The 17,888-nt window shown below is 41.9% G+C and overlaps 1 protein-coding gene across 1 annotated transcript; it reads left to right on the top strand.

The window, feature by feature from the left end:
- Nucleotides 1–9,545: 9,545 nt before the first annotated feature.
- Nucleotides 9,546–11,628, top strand: LOC148030466 (uncharacterized). Its single transcript, XM_087686794.1, has 2 exons — nt 9,546–9,842; nt 9,990–11,628. The coding sequence occupies exon 2, from the start codon at nt 10,109–10,111 to the stop codon at nt 11,102–11,104; it is 996 nt and encodes a 331-aa protein (XP_087542920.1). The 5' UTR covers nt 9,546–9,842; nt 9,990–10,108; the 3' UTR covers nt 11,105–11,628.
- The last annotated feature ends 6,260 nt before the right edge of the window (nt 11,629–17,888 follow it).

Below are 17,888 nucleotides of genomic sequence, written 5' to 3'. Positions count from 1 at the left end.
TCCAAGACAACTTCCTGAAGAGCCCATGCCACTAAGAGGTGATACACATCCTGTAGACTGGCCCCAAGAGTTGGTCATTTGGCGTCAGCGAGAGTTTCATAAAAGGTCATTTGAGCTTTCATTTGCTTTCCCACGCTCTCTGGTCCGGGCCCTGCCTCTAGGAGTCTTAGCCAAGATCAAGGATCTGGCTAATGAACTTGCAAACAAGTGGATAGAAGAGAGGAGCATGATAATGACTAGGTGGCAACAAGAGCCACAGGATTACTGGGAAGATAAGGTCAATCTGGTTCCCAAAACTGTCCAAGGCTACGAGGCATGGCCGAAATGGCGGAGGAGGATTCGGGACACCAATTTTGATGCATGGACCGCCTTTTGCAGTTCACTCCCCGAAGAGTGCAATGATCCTATCTACATGCCCTACCCCCGTAGGCATGGAGTGGACTATGATAGAGACTTGCATGGGGATTACGACTTCCCAAAAATATATAATGTAAATGCTAGGAGCCCTGATGAATGCTTAGTGTTTAGGTTAGAGAATATACTTCCTTCTATAAATCGTTTCCTTGTAGACTTCTCTTCCTGCCCAGATCCAACGTTTTTGACCACTTGTAATTACCTCCGACTTATCAAATTCCTGCTACTCCAAAAACCCACAGCAGAGGAAGCCCATCTCCCCCCACTCTTCTTTGATATCAACCTAGGAATAGACAGTAGAGCTATGACTAGGTTAATGATGCGGGCTACTCTCCTTCCTTCCTTCTGTCTAGAGCTCTTAGAAAATATGAGTGACACTTGCTTCACAAGGTGTAATCACCCTTTCTTGTCAACCACTCCTCTGAGAGCTAAGGTCGATATTAAAGAATACCTACAAAGTCGCGCATTCTTATCTCAATGCATGCGACCGCCCCGTGATTAAATGGGTGTGATATGCCTTGCCAATTGTACTCCCTCTCTCATTCTTATATATATATATTTTTAAAAAAGCCACAAGGAAACAAAGACAAGGTGATGGAGAGAAAGACAAGAGCAAAAAATAGCAAAACTGAAAGATGAATCTACTACTAAGCAGGTTAACAAGGAGAACACTTCACATGTGCTTGCAGTCTCCCTTCATTGTTATTGTGCACCACACTCACTGCATCTAGGGTTCTCCCTAGCCCCTTCCCCACTTCACACTTAGGGCACATCAAGGGCAAGACTTTCAGACCTGTCACCCTAAGTTTTGCACCACACCTCCAACAACGCACAAACTGGGTCCTCAAGTGTGGGACATTACCAAGGGCTTGCCCAAGGTTAGACCCATCTCCTAGTTCCACTGGCACGGGCACCATGCACTACACAATGAGACAAACACACCCCCTAGGAAGTGCACAACTTTTCTTGCAGGTTATGTTCGTGTTTCAAGAACTGGCTGCTTTGCTCAAGAAGATCATCCACTACATCCTCCAATGACAAGGAATTTTTCCATGAGTCGGACATGACTCCATTACTGCAACTTCAGGAGCTTTGCTGTGAAGGTTTAAATGGCTCAACAAATTTCATGTTGCCAATCATCCGTCTACTGATGGATGCCATGACTGAACCAAATCAAGCAGAAGGAAAACCCAGTGATGGATCTACCATTGGCATAGATCTTGGAACCTCATCGTCCAATGATCCATGCCCAATGCCTCAAGATCTACGGATTGCTTATTGATTCCACAAGCCTGAAGACCTTCAACTCAAAACTGAAGACCTTCTACTCAAAGACAAGGATCTTCAACCAGGGCCACGAATTTTCAAGGCAAATAGCGTTCGGGGGGTTTCTCCAGAATAAATCCCTCCAATACCATCCTCCTAAGGGATTGCTTATTGCTTCAAGCATTTTGGATACTCAAAAGATGACCGGCTACATAAGGGGCGCCACAACAGTGTGAAAGATGCCGAGTATCTTCATGGAGCCTAAAGCACGCCAGAATCTCTCCTGGTCATTGTCATCAAACTCCATCACTTCTCATTCACAAGCATCAGTGTCATCTACCCACCAATTCCACCTAGCAACAGCATCATCTATCCCACTACTTCCCACCACAGTGCCATGGGACTGGCACTTGGCTAGGAGGGGGGTAATGTTTAATTTACCGCAGCACAGAGGAGCGGGAAATGGAAAAAAGAAAATAGCAAAAGGCGTAGGACAAAAGGAAGAAAAAGGTGCCTTAACCGGTAACCAGACCCTGAAAAAATTAAAAGCACGGGCACGACCCTCAAGAAGTCTTAGAGTCACCCAAGGAAAGTAAAAGAGTAAAAAGCACACCATTAAGCGTGAAAGCGCTCCCGAATCCTTGTAAGAGAGCGCCAGGCTCACTCCTATGCAAATTGTATGCATTAGTTGGGAATAGGATAGACTAGAACAGTGGGAAATGAGAAATGGGCCTAGGCTAATGGCCGGCCATGTAAAAAAGGGGATGACCGCCCATGAAAAGTAGGGCATGTATATAAAGTTGAAAAGTGAATGAGAAGCTCATTCTTGTGTGTGTGGCCAAAGCTTCTTCTTCTTCTTCTCTTGTTTCTTGCCTTTTTGCTTGTGCTTGAGAGAGGGATTGAGAGAGTATGAGGGAGTGAGGGAGTGATTGTGTGAGAGTGAGGGATCTTGGAGAAGAAGCTCTCCATATTCCCTCTTCATCTTCCCCACTTCTCTTCTCTTCTCTTGTCTCACGCGTGGCTATGGAGGATGAAGCTCATGGGAGAGGGATTGAGGTTGCTTGAGCTTGCCTCAAGGATCATGGAGCTACCGGTGTGCAAGAAAGAGGAGGGTACTCGATTGAGCATCAAGGTAAGCTCACTACACCCGTAAGGTAGGCATTAGGCGTCGGCTATGTGAGAGGTAGCCATGGCCGCTCGGTTCGAAACACTTGAGCAATAAGTGGTCCGTAGGTCTCGGAGTAGAGCTTGTAGCTCCCCTTCATACTTCATATGGATCTCATAAACTAGGCTGTTGAGTCACTTTTTCAACCAACCCATCGCTTTTAGGTGGTAAAGGCAAAGCCATAGGCTTAACCTTCTTTGTAATTGTTTTGTGCTTTGTATCCACCCTTACTTCAACCCTGTTTTGTAGCCCATATTGCAGCCCGTAACATTCATGCTCAACAACTCTTGAATGACTTTATAAATCTCTAAAGTGTTAACATTAATAACCTCTTTTTCTACCCTATTTTTAGCATTAATTGCAATAGAAATTTCAACCCCACTGTATCAATATCAACCAGCCCTGAAATACCTTCATTTGCAGTCATCGAACCATATGTCTTCAACTCTTTTTTAGCCCCTCCTACATATTTCTTTCTAGCCCTGCACATGGCTGAAACATTCTTAAAACTGCCAAGACTACATGTTGTCCATTCCTGCAACCTAGACGCAAACATAGTTTCCCCCTTTCTTGGAGGCATAACTATCTTCCTATAGGCATTGCCATAGCCTCCACTTATAGTAGTGCTATCTAAAAAACCTTAAACTCTCGTGCATTAGGTGGCATGGGATTATCCTACAACCTATCCCGATTGCGGGGATGATTCACACAAACAGTGAGAAACTATACTACCTCTATATTGTCTTTACTCCAAACCCAAGCATATGAAGAACCATCATCCAAGGCTTTTGTTTCCAATCTTGATTCTGAAATATAGGGCTGCCCCAAAATCACCGGATAACTACATGAATCTTGCACAAAAAAATGATATTCATCCCTAACATCTCCAATAGTCATGGGTACATTCGAACAAGTCGCATAAAGATCCCTTCATGAATTGTTTACTACACGCATGCACCATCTCGGATCTACATCAATCAACCAACCTCCGTTCTCATACAAACTGTGTGCCATAACATTGATTTTGAAACCATGATCTAAGAGAGCTATGCAAGGTATCTCTCTTTCTCCCACTTTAACAATTGTCTCTGTTGCAGCATGAGCCCAATGTGTTCATGAATAATATATAGCCTTCTCACTATGCTTAGTGCTACCCATAAGACCAATTTCAGCCACAAGCTTGATGTCTACACTTCTATTATTTTCAACATGAGCCTGCTTTAAACTCGCTTTAAATTAGCATTACATGCATCATCATATTCCCTATGAAGTTGATTCTCTATGTCTTTATCAACCTGTATCAATGCTTATAAAACTCAAGATCCAATTGTAACCTGTAACCGGGCTGCCCTCCCCTTTTCTTTCCTTCTTGTTTCTTCTCTTGAGATGCATCCTCCATAACATGCTCAGGTATGGCTTTTTCAGCCTCCTTCCGCTGCTCCATTTTACTTCGTGTTATGCATTTAGATGGGCTTGAAGAGGAAGGGCCATCACTGTCCTCATCTCTTCTTCTCTTTTCTTCCACAAGAGCTTCTTGATTATGAACCTCAACCAAATAAGCGTAGGCTGAAAATGAATCCACTGGTGCACTCCATCATGTTCTCCCTCGTATACTCTGACTTGCATCAGCCAATTCAAACTTTGTTGTTTTTCCCTTTCCCATGCAGTCTAATGCTTGCATCCAAACATGAGATTTCGCTTCAACCATGCCTCCATTACGAACTTCTTCGGTCCTTTCAATTCTCAATTCATATGTGGTTGCATTTATGGCAACAAATGTTGTCCTTGCAACCATATCTTCCAACCTCTTTTGCATGCCACCATTTCCAAATTTTGGCTCTACTGGAAGACCAGTTTCTGTTGTATGTATTTTGCCATCTTTCCAAAAGACTAACCTTTTCGCTTTCGCTTCACAGTAGACTGTACAGTCTCACTTTTCATGCTATAAACTATCACACCAAATGCATCTTCTCTTGTATCCTTCTTTGTACGGTCTTTGGGCTATTGCCCGAGTCTTCTCTTCTATCTTAACATCCAACTTTTTGACCTTTTCATAGATCTTTGTCAAATTCAGCCTCAAATCAGTCACGCCTTTGATTAGTTCATCCACATCATCACCTTTAGGAGCTGAACCAACAGGTATAGCCGATTGTTCTGCCATAGCTATAGGTGCCTTGGCTGCAATTTCAACCCCCTTCTAAGCACTGGCAGCAGGTGTGGTGGTTGTACCCCATCTTAATTTCATCCACTCTCTCTTTACCAACATATGCACTGTCTTAGTTACATTAGCCCAATCTAATTTCAGCCCCGTTTCAGAAGAGGTATCTTCTAAATGATCAATTAGCTTCTCCTACAAGACAAGATCTGCAGCCTTCAAAAACAAATCAATTTTCTGACTCTCCAATGATTGTTGCTCATCGACATCCAACTACGCATATCGACTTTTAAATTCATGGAGCAAAGTTGTAGCAGTCAACCCTATATTGGGCTTTTCAATCCAATTTGTAAATGTCTTTTTAGTTACCAATCCTACATCTTCCAAGAAAAACTCTTCTCTCAAAGCTTTCTTAAAAGCTGCCCAATCATCATCTCTTCTATGTAACTCATCAATCTGATCATGCAATGCATGCATGGCCAAATGCCGACTCCATGCATACTGTGGTACCCCATGAAATAATATCTTTTCTTCATACAATCGAATGAAGGCCGAAACATTTTGATCTTTAAATTGCTTCAATTCTTGTCCCACTACCTGCAATGCATTCACAGCTAAGGAATCAATTCTTCCTGCTTCCTGCCGAGTTTGTATTTGTTGTTGTAACAACAATTGTTGCTGTTGTTGATACTGCAACAAAGCAATCATATATTGTAAAGCATCACCACCATTTGAACCTGTAGAATCCCCCATCTTTACACACCTACTACTAATTTTCATGTCGAGTTCACCACTATCGAAGCATTTGGGGTCGAAAGTCTACCACGGGGGCAAGAGATAGCAGGGTGAAGGGAGATTCAAGGAGAGAAGTAGATGGAAGAGAAGGGTTTGAAAGAAATAGAAGATGTAGAAAAATATTCATAGAGGTGAAGCCTGTCAAATTATTTTTGCATTATGAGAAGATAAATGTCTTGTAGACAAAATGTGCATAAGAAGTAGAAGAACTTTTCCAGCACCACCTATACCGTGACTAGCAATGCAACACTAACACTACCTCTTAGCACAATTGCATTTTATTTTGTTAAGAAAATATTGTCATACAATTCACTTGGTTAGCTTATGTCAAAATTTTGACAAGCTTTTGATTACCTTGTCTCTCTTAGTTTGTCAAGCAAAAGCACTATTGCTAGAAGTTAACACAATATAAATATATATTTGGATTGCTTGTATGAATTGTCTTGTATCAAATTCTTTGGGGGAAGAGGGAGAGAGAGGGGGAGGGGAGGGAGCTATCAATCCATTGCGTTTAAAGTTCTAAAAATACAGAGTGGTTGCACGAGCATTCACATTTTATGACACACACACACACACACACGATTTAAGGGAAGTGTTTGTTACAACACATGCTGTAATCCGATGTGAGGCATTATTATACAATGTGGACTGATTGCATGCATGAAAGAGAGAAAGTGAGAGAGAGAGGGAGACAAACACAAAGAGTGAGTGACTGAGATTTGTATGTGTGTATGTGTACACACATACATACACACACACACATACATATAGGTGTTTACACAACATAGAGAGAAAAAAAATGTAGAGTGCGAGGAAGAAATCACATGTATAAAGAGAAACAAAGAGTAAAAAGATGGAGCAATAAGAGAGAGAGAGAGAGAGGTGGGCCATGGTGTACCATATTGGGGTGATCGCATGAATGTATCCACGTTATGTGCTAGAGAGAGAGAATCATTTACACAAGATAGAGTGATATTTGAGTGGGTGTGGTAGAAATAGAAAAAGAGAATATACATGTAGAGAGAGAAACTGATAAACTAAGAATGAGGGATGATAGAGAGAATAAGAGAGATAGACAGAGTGAGGGTGGTTGTGGTGGTAGTGGTGATAGAGGTGGTAGCAATGGTGGTGGTGGTGGAGGTAGCCATGGTGGTGGTGGCGACAATGGTGATGGTGGTGGTGGTGGTGGAGGTGAAAATATGTAGGGGTGGAATAAGTGGACTCTATGGAATAAGAAATGGAAGTTGCCCAGAAAAGCTCACTCAAAAAGCCCGCTTTTAGCCCTCCCCCTTTGCACATGATGTTTCTCTTCCAATGTTTCTTTCCACTATCAGTTTGAAGTTTTCCATGCCATTGTAATTACTTCAACATATATTAGCCATTGAAACTCAATTCCTATGAGTCGAAGTCCATGTCTTCTTTAGCATTATGATAAGCCTATCCCCCTCTGAATAAGAGATAGCCATCTAGAATTTCAATGGGCCATGACTGATGTAAAGACTATCCAATTGTATAGCTCACCACATATTGCTAGGTATAAAATATATATGCCATATTATTTTTTGTTATGGCCAAATCATATAGTGCATGCACATGGACCAATTTGTCCAATGCATCTCTTTCCTCAAGGAGTATACATCACTTCCATGGGATGCGTTGTTATCCATGCACATCATGTTCTAGTCCCCCTCCAATAAGGCCCTTTAATGATCCGATCTCTCCTTTAGTTGTGTCCATTGTTTTGCCCACACCCAAGAAATATTAGGGGCATACAACAACACTACTACTACCTTTCCCCCCCCTTACTTGAATATCTGTTGCTACACAATACCTATCACCAAACTTCCATCAAATTAGGCTTAAGACCATATATGATAATTAGTCGTGTGCACTCTTCCCCTTCCTATAGATGTCTAAGAGACCTTGTAGGTGTCTGAGAGAGTGTACCCATAAAATTGTACACTACAATCCTCATTAGCATGAAGCTTCACTTCTTGAAGTGTAATCATATGTAGCTTGCTATTCTTGATTAGGATGTAGCCCATGGCTTTTCACATGTTAGCTCCAAGCCTTACAACATTCTAGGTGATTAGTCTCAACTTGGAAGACTCCTTATGTTGGTTAATACAACACATCAACATCTTTAAAGATTTCATCCTCTCCTTCTACTAGTGCAACATATAAATTTTGATTGATCAAGGATAATCTTACTATCTTTTTTATAGAGATTTTCCCTCTACCATTTTCATTTTTGTCATCATTCATTCCTCTTCTAGAGTCAGTATTCTCCTTTCCTTTCTTATTACTTGGGTTTATAGTGGGCATTCTTGGACTACATGTCTCCATTATCCCCTTTGGGTGATGCCACTCACATTGGCTTTTCAATGCTTAGGCCCATTACATTGCTATGCATTTCTTTACGGTTTTCAATATGTTTCTTAATCTCTTTCACATTTCCTTCCTTTGCCTCTTTTTTGGAGTGTTTTTGTTCCTTGACCTCAACATGTTTTTAATGCTTTGGGCACACTTGGCCAAAGTGTTAATCCTCTTTGCACGGATAGTAGGAATTAGAGAATGGTGAAAACCTAGTCTCAATGTAGAGGTCCAATCCATTGTGATTGAACACCCCAAGGTACTCAATAGGTTATGTCCATTGATCGCATAAAATGGAGATTTTGTGCTTTCCTTTGAGCATGCCCACAGAAGTTGATGAGAAGGGATATAGAGAGCTTTCCCTATTACTTAGCTAGATTCTACCCCATCTACAAGGTAGAGCATAGACAAGGCTACCCTTATAACCCATTGTCGAGCCCAAAATGAAATCCCTCTACGCTCTTGAGCCATAGATGCTAGCCCCAAGCCACGCATTGAACTCATCCTCCATTGGAGGGTGTCCCACAAAGTACATGTATAGATCAATAGAAATAAAGTTAGCATATCTTTGCTTGAGCACCCTCTTGCCAATCTTTGCATCAACTACTCTTTGTGACTCATTGTATTGGGGGTGATCTAATAAGTGTCTCTTCTATGCGTCCATCATTTTGATCTCTATTCCCTTGGTTGGTTATCGATAGTACATGGTGGCTTATTTATTGTCGCTTGGTGCTTCGGACTCCTAAAACTTTTAAGCATGTGTGTCTTGGGGGCTACCGCATGTTTGGTGGAAATAAAACTATAACAAACACCAAACTTAGAGCCATGACACACACAAGTCAAATCAACCTACATGAGTCTATGTATTTCAAACTATGTGCATATGGCTGATGCATTGCAACTTCAACTTTGCAAAAAGCAATACTCCAGCCATTTGATGAAGTACCTCTTAAAATAGTGGTACTAGATCGACTAAAACAAGTTAATCTGAGGTGGAGAGAATCTATTTGTGATGCAAGTATTTCTCTCTCTTTCGAAACGCAGCGGCATTTGCTGGCAATGGACATTACCAAGGGAAAGACCATTGGTTTGCACCTACGTGTGGCTGATTCTATGAGGAAGTCATAACTTCGTCACAATAGGTTGATTGACCTGTTTGGGGGGGGGGGGGTGGCAGGAGCCAGCTTTTAACAAAAGCTAGAGTACCTTAACTATAGTCCAATAATAATAAGGCACACGAAGTTCTGCTTTTGTGGTATCGGAAAAATTAATGAAAAAGCTTCTAAGGGCCCGAGGGGTATCGATATATATTAATTTTAAGTGGAAACTGCAGCCCCAGGGGTACTTAAAAGTTCAAACGGAACTTCCAGAGAGAGAGAGAGAGAGAGAGAGAGAGAGAGAGAGTATGTGCATGTATGTGTGCGTTTGTGTGAAAGAGTGCTCAGTGAACTGTTCTGTAAGGAAAGAGGAAAGTTAATTGTGCTAGCACACAGAGAGAGAGAGAGAGAGAGAGAGAGAGAGAGAGGAAGGAATAGGAGAGGAGCAGAGAGTGACCGACCGACCTTGAAGAGGAGTACAAAGTGTACATCCGACCACACCCGGACGGCAGCAGGCAGAAGCAGCAGCAGCAGCAGAAGAAGAAGAAGAAGAAGAAGAAGAAGAAGACAACCACCGGTGAGTTTGATTATCTGTTTGATCTGCTGGTTGTTTCCCCTTGAATTGCACCCTGAAGAAGAAGAAGAAGAAGAAGAAGACAGTCACAGGGTGCGTTTGATCATACGTCTGATCTGCTGGCGGTTCTCCTTGAATTGCACCCTGAAGAAGAAGAAGGGAAAGAAAAAACAATCACGAGGTGAAATTGATCATCTGTTTGATCGGCTGGTCTTTCCCCTTGAACTGCACCCTGCCTCCTGAGGATCGCCCCCACCCCACACGCCCATATGGAGACCGCCGACTCGGGTGCTGGCGCCATGAGCACCAACATGGGCATGCTAGAAGTCATCCGACAGTCCTGGAGGGTCCTCTACTCCCGCACCAGACTGTTTGCCAGCCTCGCTCTCACCCTCACCCTCCCCCTCTGCTTCGTCGTCCTCGCCCACAACCTCGCCATCGACCCCATCCGCTCGCGTCTCCAGCACAACCAGGACCTGGTCGATGAGGGAGGGGGCAGCCACCTGCAGCGCCGCATCACCTCCGACCGCATCCGCCTGGGTTTCCTTCTCGCAGCGTATATTGTCTTCGTGCTCGTCTTGGCCCTTCTCTCGACTGCCGCCATCGTGTACAGCGTTGCATGTATCTTCACAAAGCGAGACCTGACCTACAAGAAGGTACTTATAGTACTCCCTAAGGTCTGGAAAAGGCTCCTTATCACATTCTTGTGGGTTTTCTGTTTGGTGTTTTGCCTCATTGGTGCCTTCCTCATCGTGGCCATCTTCATCGGGCTGGTCTTCCTCCCCATCAGCACCACCCTTGCCTTTGTTCTCTGGTGGATAATCAGCATCATCTTTTCTGCTCTGCTCTTTCATTTCACATGTATCTTCAACATTGCCAATGTGATCTCTGTTCTAGAGGAGAGCTATGGGCTGAAAGCTCTGAAGAAGAGTACTCAGCTTATAAAGGGGAAGAGGATTGATTCTTACGTTCTCTATGCCATGTATCTTATTTTCTCGTCAGTGGTGGTGATCACCTTCGACCTTGCAAGCAGCTCCGGCAGACATGTGCTGCTTCGTGTTTTTCTGGCTATCGTATTTGCAGTTGCTTTGGCAATTGTGGAGCTATTAGGCATTGTAGTGTTTACAATTCTGTATTTTGCATGCAAGGCCTATCATCACGAGCCAATAGACACTTTGGCACTTTCTGAACAGCTCGGCGCCTATGCAGGGGAATATGTGAATTTAAGAGCGGCAGTGCAGATGGAATCTATGCAGCAAGCTTGAACATTGAAGACAGGCAAAGGTAACCAAGAAATCCCAGCTGTTGGCTGACTTCACATGTCAATGGTGGATTATTCTGGATGCATTGGACAGTTGCCTACACAGTATTGAAGGCAATTATAAGTTGTATGTGCGAGCCAATGTATTGCAGAAGCTTGTAGTTGGGGGTGGCAAGGAATTAGCTCCTCCCCCCCTACTGTGAGCTTGAGAGGTAAAGTGAATAGGTGTTGATTCCTCTTAGGAACTACCCTATCGGTCCTATGATGCAAGTCATTTTTCAAATGGGCTGCCTAGTTGTACCATGTTTTTCTCTGTCCAGTTTTGTTCCTCTATCCTGGAGTCTGTCAGAAAGAGCATTTGAAAACACCAGTTTGAGAAAGTAAAACTATTTGCAATGTTTTTGTGGGTGTAATATTATATTGGTTCTCACCACTTATGTCAAACCAACTGGTCTATTTATGACACTGGAAAAATGACATTCAGAACATAGTGGTTTTACTTTGAACTTTAATTTCAGTTAGTATTGTGAGTCATGGTGCATCAACTGTTCCTTCCCTGTGTTTGCGAGTATTTTATTAAGTTAAACATGTGTACAATTACCTCTAATCTGTAAACAACTAAAATATGTATGGCTCTGCCTGGCTGTGAGCATGCTTATGCTGGAGCTTGTCTTGCTTATTGGTTTTTGCTATGATATGAAACTCCGCAGCTTTGTGTAACCTGTGTGTGTATGAAATGATTTTGGTGTATCACTTTAGTGATAGTTTGTACATGTAATTCGCACGAGTTCCTATGGTTTTCTAAGTCTTATAGGGTGAGATAATATTAGAGTCAAGTGTCCTGTAAGTTTGGTGGAACTCCAGAGATCTAGCAGTCATAATGTCACTAACCATGCTAGTGAATTGCTTGCACTTGTCCTTGGAACTGGTCAATGGCTACTTAGGACAAATCTGAGTGGAATCTGGAATTTGCATACCATATCAGTTATGTCTGCCACATAGATTGGAAATCTTTAAATTTTCCAACAATATCATCAGGTATGTCATGTCAACAAGGTGAGGCTTTACATAGTCCTGTTGGCGATGAGAGTTGAAAGAAAAACAGAAATGCAAGTTTTCCTGCAACCTTCCTGAAGAAGTCACCTTAGTGGCAGCATAAATAGCACAAAAACTACTTTCAGTTTTCTTTCAAACTCCATAGCCACGGGTATTTACAACTCCTAATGTTAGATTGCTTGGCTGCTAGATTTTTCAGCTCATCATTGTGTGTACTTTTAGCGTTTATACCACTTATATATATGATGGGACTGATTGATGCTTGTTAAGAGCATCCATGAGCTTAATAGCATGGGATGCTCTTTTCTCGCAGTTCTACTCTCAATGAAGCACAACAATTCTATGCCTTATTGAGAATTTCTATAAGATTAGTTGTTGAAGGAACAATAATGCTGATAATTTAATGTTTGAGAGAGAGAGAGAGAGAGAGAGAGAGAGAGAGAGAGAGAGAGAGAGAGCCCCGAGACTTTCAAAAGTTAGTTTGTATGGTCTACATCTTGATGGCTCTTTCTTTTATCCTACACCTCCTTTGCTATACAAAGGATAGTTGAGTTTTATTTATAGAACTCAAGGCTCTATAGTGCAAGTCATTGTGTGGTCACCTCTCTTGGACACTTGGTGTGTAGCTTGACATGTTTGCACATTAAGAAGATATGGGTTGTTATGGGAGCACTATACTGTACTCGAGAGACTAGATTAGATGTAAGATTTATTATAAGAATTTTGATTACAAAATAATCCCACGTAGGGGCATAAGGTACAATGATAACAAGGTACAAAAAATTCCACAACTCCAAATCGTAGATATAGACAATAGGACTTGATAGGATATGAAGAGTTCCACAACCCAGGATTGTAGGTATGGATACAAGATATTAGAATTACAAGATTCCCCTTGACGCAAATGAACAAGATACAAGACAATACTAGACAAGATCTCCTACTATGAGATTGCAAGGTGACAAGATAATAGGAGTATAATGGAAGCCATGAGAAGACTAGATACCATGACTAGACAAGAACTAGAATTGGAACTTGGAAGTTACTTACTTGGAGGTCTTGACTCGAGCTTCCAAGACTGGCATTGGCAAGATTGAAGAGCTCTATAGCGAGCCCCTCCTTTTATAGGTATTGGAGGTCGGTTAAAGATCTTCTAGAATATTCCATGATGACATTATCAATAATGCAGGCGATGATATGGCATATCTTCTAGAAGATTCTATGATGATGTGGCGAGGGTGGGTTCACATGGTTGACTCGAGGATGTCCTGTTAAGGGTGCGTTTGCATGGGGTGTGGGTTCATATGGCATGAGCAAGAATTAATCTGCACACTTGATTATGGCATGTTCGTGACATCACCCCCTCTAATGAGGAGTTCCACGAGGAGCGGCTTGGTGGTTTGGTCTAAGTTTCATTGGATTCCTCGTGAAATTCTTTAACTTTGAGAAGATGCTCTTTGGAGATATTTTGAAGGTTCCCAAGTGTGATCATTGATGTCATCTTTCTAGTGAACAAGGTATTCCAATCGACCTTGGGAGATCCTCGAGTCTCTAACACATGCTCGACCTCAAATTGTTCATGATCTTCAATCTAGATAGGTGGAGGGGGATTAGATCTCTCCCCCCTCAGTTGTTGGTGAGCTATAGTATGGCTCAAGCAAGGAAATATGGAAGAATGGGTGGATCTTCATGGTGCCGGGAAGTTGAAGTCGGTAAGAAATTGGGTTAATTTGGGCTTCGATAGTGAAGGGCCCAAATCCTAGTGGTCTAGCTTGGTGGAGGGCCTTGTGTTTGGAGATTATGACTGAGTCACCATACTTTATCGACTTTGTATGTTGGATGTTGGAGATGATGTTGGTCCACATAGTGCTTATATTGATTTTGAGTCTTTTGGATTTGTTGCTTCAGTTCTTGGTATATATCTACTAGCCTAGGGTTCTCTTCTTGATTGGAGAGATGTATATCCATTCTTGGATGTTGATCATAGTTTGCAAAGAAAGGAGTTTGCTTGGTAGATGCATGGATATTATTATTATAAGCAAACTCTTCAAAGGGCAAGAGTTCAAACCAATCATTCTAATGGTAGTTGATGGCGCAGCAGATATATTGTTTCAAGACTTGATTTACCCGTTCTATTTGACCATTAGTCTATGGATGGTTGGCTGTGGATAACTTAACTTGAACTCCAAGGAGTTGCAAAGGCTCTCCCAAAACCTAGATATGAATTGGAAACCCAATCGTAGATGATGTCGTTTGGGAGTCCATGTAATCTGAAAATGTACCTGAGGAAGAGTCTAGCGGTAGCTGCTCTTGTTGTGATGGTCTTGGTGTGGTAGGGATGAAATATGCCTTTTTTGTGAACCTACCTACCACAACAAGAATAGAGTCATATTTGTTTGATTTGGAAAGATTTGTTATGAAATTCATGGACAGAGAAGACCAAGGTCGTGTTGAAATGGGCAAGGGTTGGAGGAGGCCATGTGGTTTGTGATGAGGTACCTTGGCCCTGTTGCATGTATCACATGATTTTGTATATTCCTTGACTTCTTTCCACATATGGGGCCACCAAAAATCTATTGAAGTAAGCTTTTCCTCTTGATTTTTTCTCTTGACATTGTTAGCCAAATCATCATGTGGTTGGGCTTCATGGATTAACTCAATCAAGGTAGGGTCGTCTTGGTGACAACTGGAGATGGTTGCTAGCTAGAGGTGCTCTGGTTTGTCTTGCATCTCTTTTGAAGTGTAGGACCTAGATGCATAGGGTGTTCTGTTTGAAGTTGCGCTTGTCGTTCATTCAAGTAGTCTTGAAATTTGTCATTGGAGGTTTTGAAGGGAGGCCACGATTCTTTTAAAGGTCGCCTCCATGGTGCTTAGTAGGGCACTAGGCTGTGCTCGAGAGACTAGACTAGATGCAAGATTTGTTATAAGAATTTTGATTACAAAATAATCCCACATAGGGGCACAAGGTACAATGATAACTTAACAAGATACAGAAAATCCCATAACTCAAGACCATAGGTATAGACAACATGACTCGATAGAATATGAAGGATCCCATAACCCAAGACTATAGGTATAGACACAAGATATCAAAATTACAAGATCTCCTTTGACGAGGATGAACAAGATAGTACTAGACAAGATCTCGTACTACGAGATTACAAGGTGACAAGCAACAAGAGTATAATGAAGACAAGACAAGACTAGATACCATGACTAGACAAGAACTAGAACTTGAACTCAAAGTTACTCACTTGGACGTCTTGACTCCTTGAGCTCCTAAGACTAGCATTGGCAAGACTGAAGAGCTCTATAGTGAGCCCCTCCTTTTATAGGTGTTCGAGGGCACTAGATATCTTATAGAATGTTCCATGATGACATCATCGATGATGCAAGACATGACATGGCATATCTTCTAGAAGGTTCTATGATGACATGGCAAGAGTGGATTCGCATGGTTGGCTCGCGAATGTCCTGTTAAGGGTGCGTTCGCATGCGGTGTGGATTCATATGGCATGATTAAGAAATAATCTGTACACTTGATCATGGCATGTCCATGATATGGGTTGGTACAAGGCACCAACTTGTGGGACATGGTTTTGATCCGATATGTTGTTAGCTCCTAGCTCAATGGTGGGTCTGTTTGGCTCAATGGCTATGAGACGAGTTTGATATTCATTTTCTTATGTGTTGTGTTATGTGTATGGCTTGTGTTGTGTCTTGTATGCATGTTGGATCCTAGGGGGTTGTTTCATTGGTATTTAAGTATTAACCTACTATATGCTGTGAGATATGATAACATGTAGAAAACCACAATTTGCTCATGGGATATGATGGGCCATGCTTAATAGTATGCTTTGATCTCATATATATGGTGATAGTATGGAACGCTACTAATGAGGGGTGTGCATGGGGGGCACTTGGAATGTGTTCATTAAATGTCATGACTCAAGGCTCTATTGTGCATATCATTATTGGATCACCACTCTTGGACTCTTGGCCTATAGGTTGATGCAATCCCACACTGGGATGATATGGGCTTGTATGAGATACCAACTCTTGGGATGTGGTTGTGACCTTGTATGTTGCTAGCTCCCAGGCTTGGGGGTGAGCTTTTTTTACTCTATGATTGGGAGGTGAGTTTGGTATTCGTTCCTTTTTATGTTCTTTAATCTGTGTGCAGGTTGGATCCTAAAGGGTGTTTCATTGGTATTAAGATAAGAGTCTTAACCTACTAATTAGTGTGAGATATGATGGCATGCACAAAACCATTGTTTGCTGATAGGCTCGTGATAGTCCACGCTTGATTGGTATGCTTTATCTTATATAGAGTGGTAGTACAAGATTTTGGGACACCCTATACAAGATGGTATACGCTTGATGACATGCATAAAACCTACTAACTTGTATAGGGATTTTGAGGCACAAAACCATTGTATTTGGTGTGCACAAGGAGCACTTGGAGCATGTTCATTAAATTTGCCATGGCTTTTGGGACACTTCTTTTTATTGAAACAATTTCCTTAAGAGTGAAAATGTTGATAATTGATGTTGATTGAGGGATTTGTGTTGAAATTTATGGGTAATTTTTAGTACCTTAGATTATGATTACGCCATGACAATAGTTATAGATTTCTTTTAGCACCATTCTCTCTTTCCAAGGGCATGCTTATCTCTTATTACTAATTATTATTCCATATAAATAGGACTCAATGGAGTAATTTAATGTGACATTGAGTGCATTTCATGGAAAAAACTTTTAGGAAGCTTGAAGATCTTAATGTAAGTTAGTGCTATTTTTTAAAGGAGATATAAATTGGCAAGAAAAGGGCTCAATTGAGTTTTTGATTTACATGTATATGACTTGGCTAAAGCCATTGTACAATATTAATGGTAATTATGTAAGAAAACACATCATAGTGAAAGATAACAACGAACATACATACAAGAGAGAATAGGAGAGAAAAGAAATTTCTCTTTTACCAAAGGTTGATGACTTTGTCTACTTGCTAGACAACCATATTCTGGGCTTGGCCAATTGTGGCCTCATTTTGTCAAATAATTATTGAGCCAACCCTCCTCATTTTTTTCTCATCCCCCTACTACCATTTGGCACCCACACTAATGTGTAGAATTGCGTGTTGGTTCTATCTGTTGTTGTAACCTTGTATCTTTCAACCATTCAATTAGGTTTTTCCTTCTCTCTCTTGCCTTTCATTCAATCTTCTTTTGGTGTTCACTTTCCTTTCTATTCTACACTCTCACATGGTATCATTCACCAAGTTGGAAATTGGAGTCTTTGAAGAGGTGAAGGGGAGCTACGAGCTCTACCCTGAGACCTACGGACCACTTATTGCTCAAGTGTTTCGAACTGAGCGGCCATGGCTACCTCTCACATAGCCGATGCGCAATGCCTACCTTATGGGTGTAGTGAGCTTACCTTGATGCTCGATCGAGTACCCTCCTCTTTCTTGCACACCGGTAGCTCCACGATCCTTGAGGTAAGCTCAAGCAACCTCAATCCCTCTCCCATGAGCTTCATCCTCCATAGCCACGCGAGAGACAAGAGAAGAGAAGAGAGGAGGGGAAGATGGAGAGCTTCTTCTTCAAGATTCCTCACTCTCACACAATCACTCCCTCACACTCTCTCAATCCCTCTCTCAAGCACAAGCAAGAAGGCAAGAAACAAGAGAAGAAGAAGAGGAAGATTTGGCCACACACAAGAATGAGCT

The sequence above is a fragment of the Lygodium microphyllum genome, chromosome 10, assembly GCF_053477565.2.
Source record: "Lygodium microphyllum isolate KBCC chromosome 10, Lygodium_microphyllum_v1.1.10, whole genome shotgun sequence".
Classification (NCBI taxonomy): Eukaryota; Viridiplantae; Streptophyta; class Polypodiopsida; order Schizaeales; family Lygodiaceae; genus Lygodium; species Lygodium microphyllum.
Note: the sequence above shows the minus strand (reverse complement) of the source record. Positions and strands in the feature narration are given on the sequence as shown.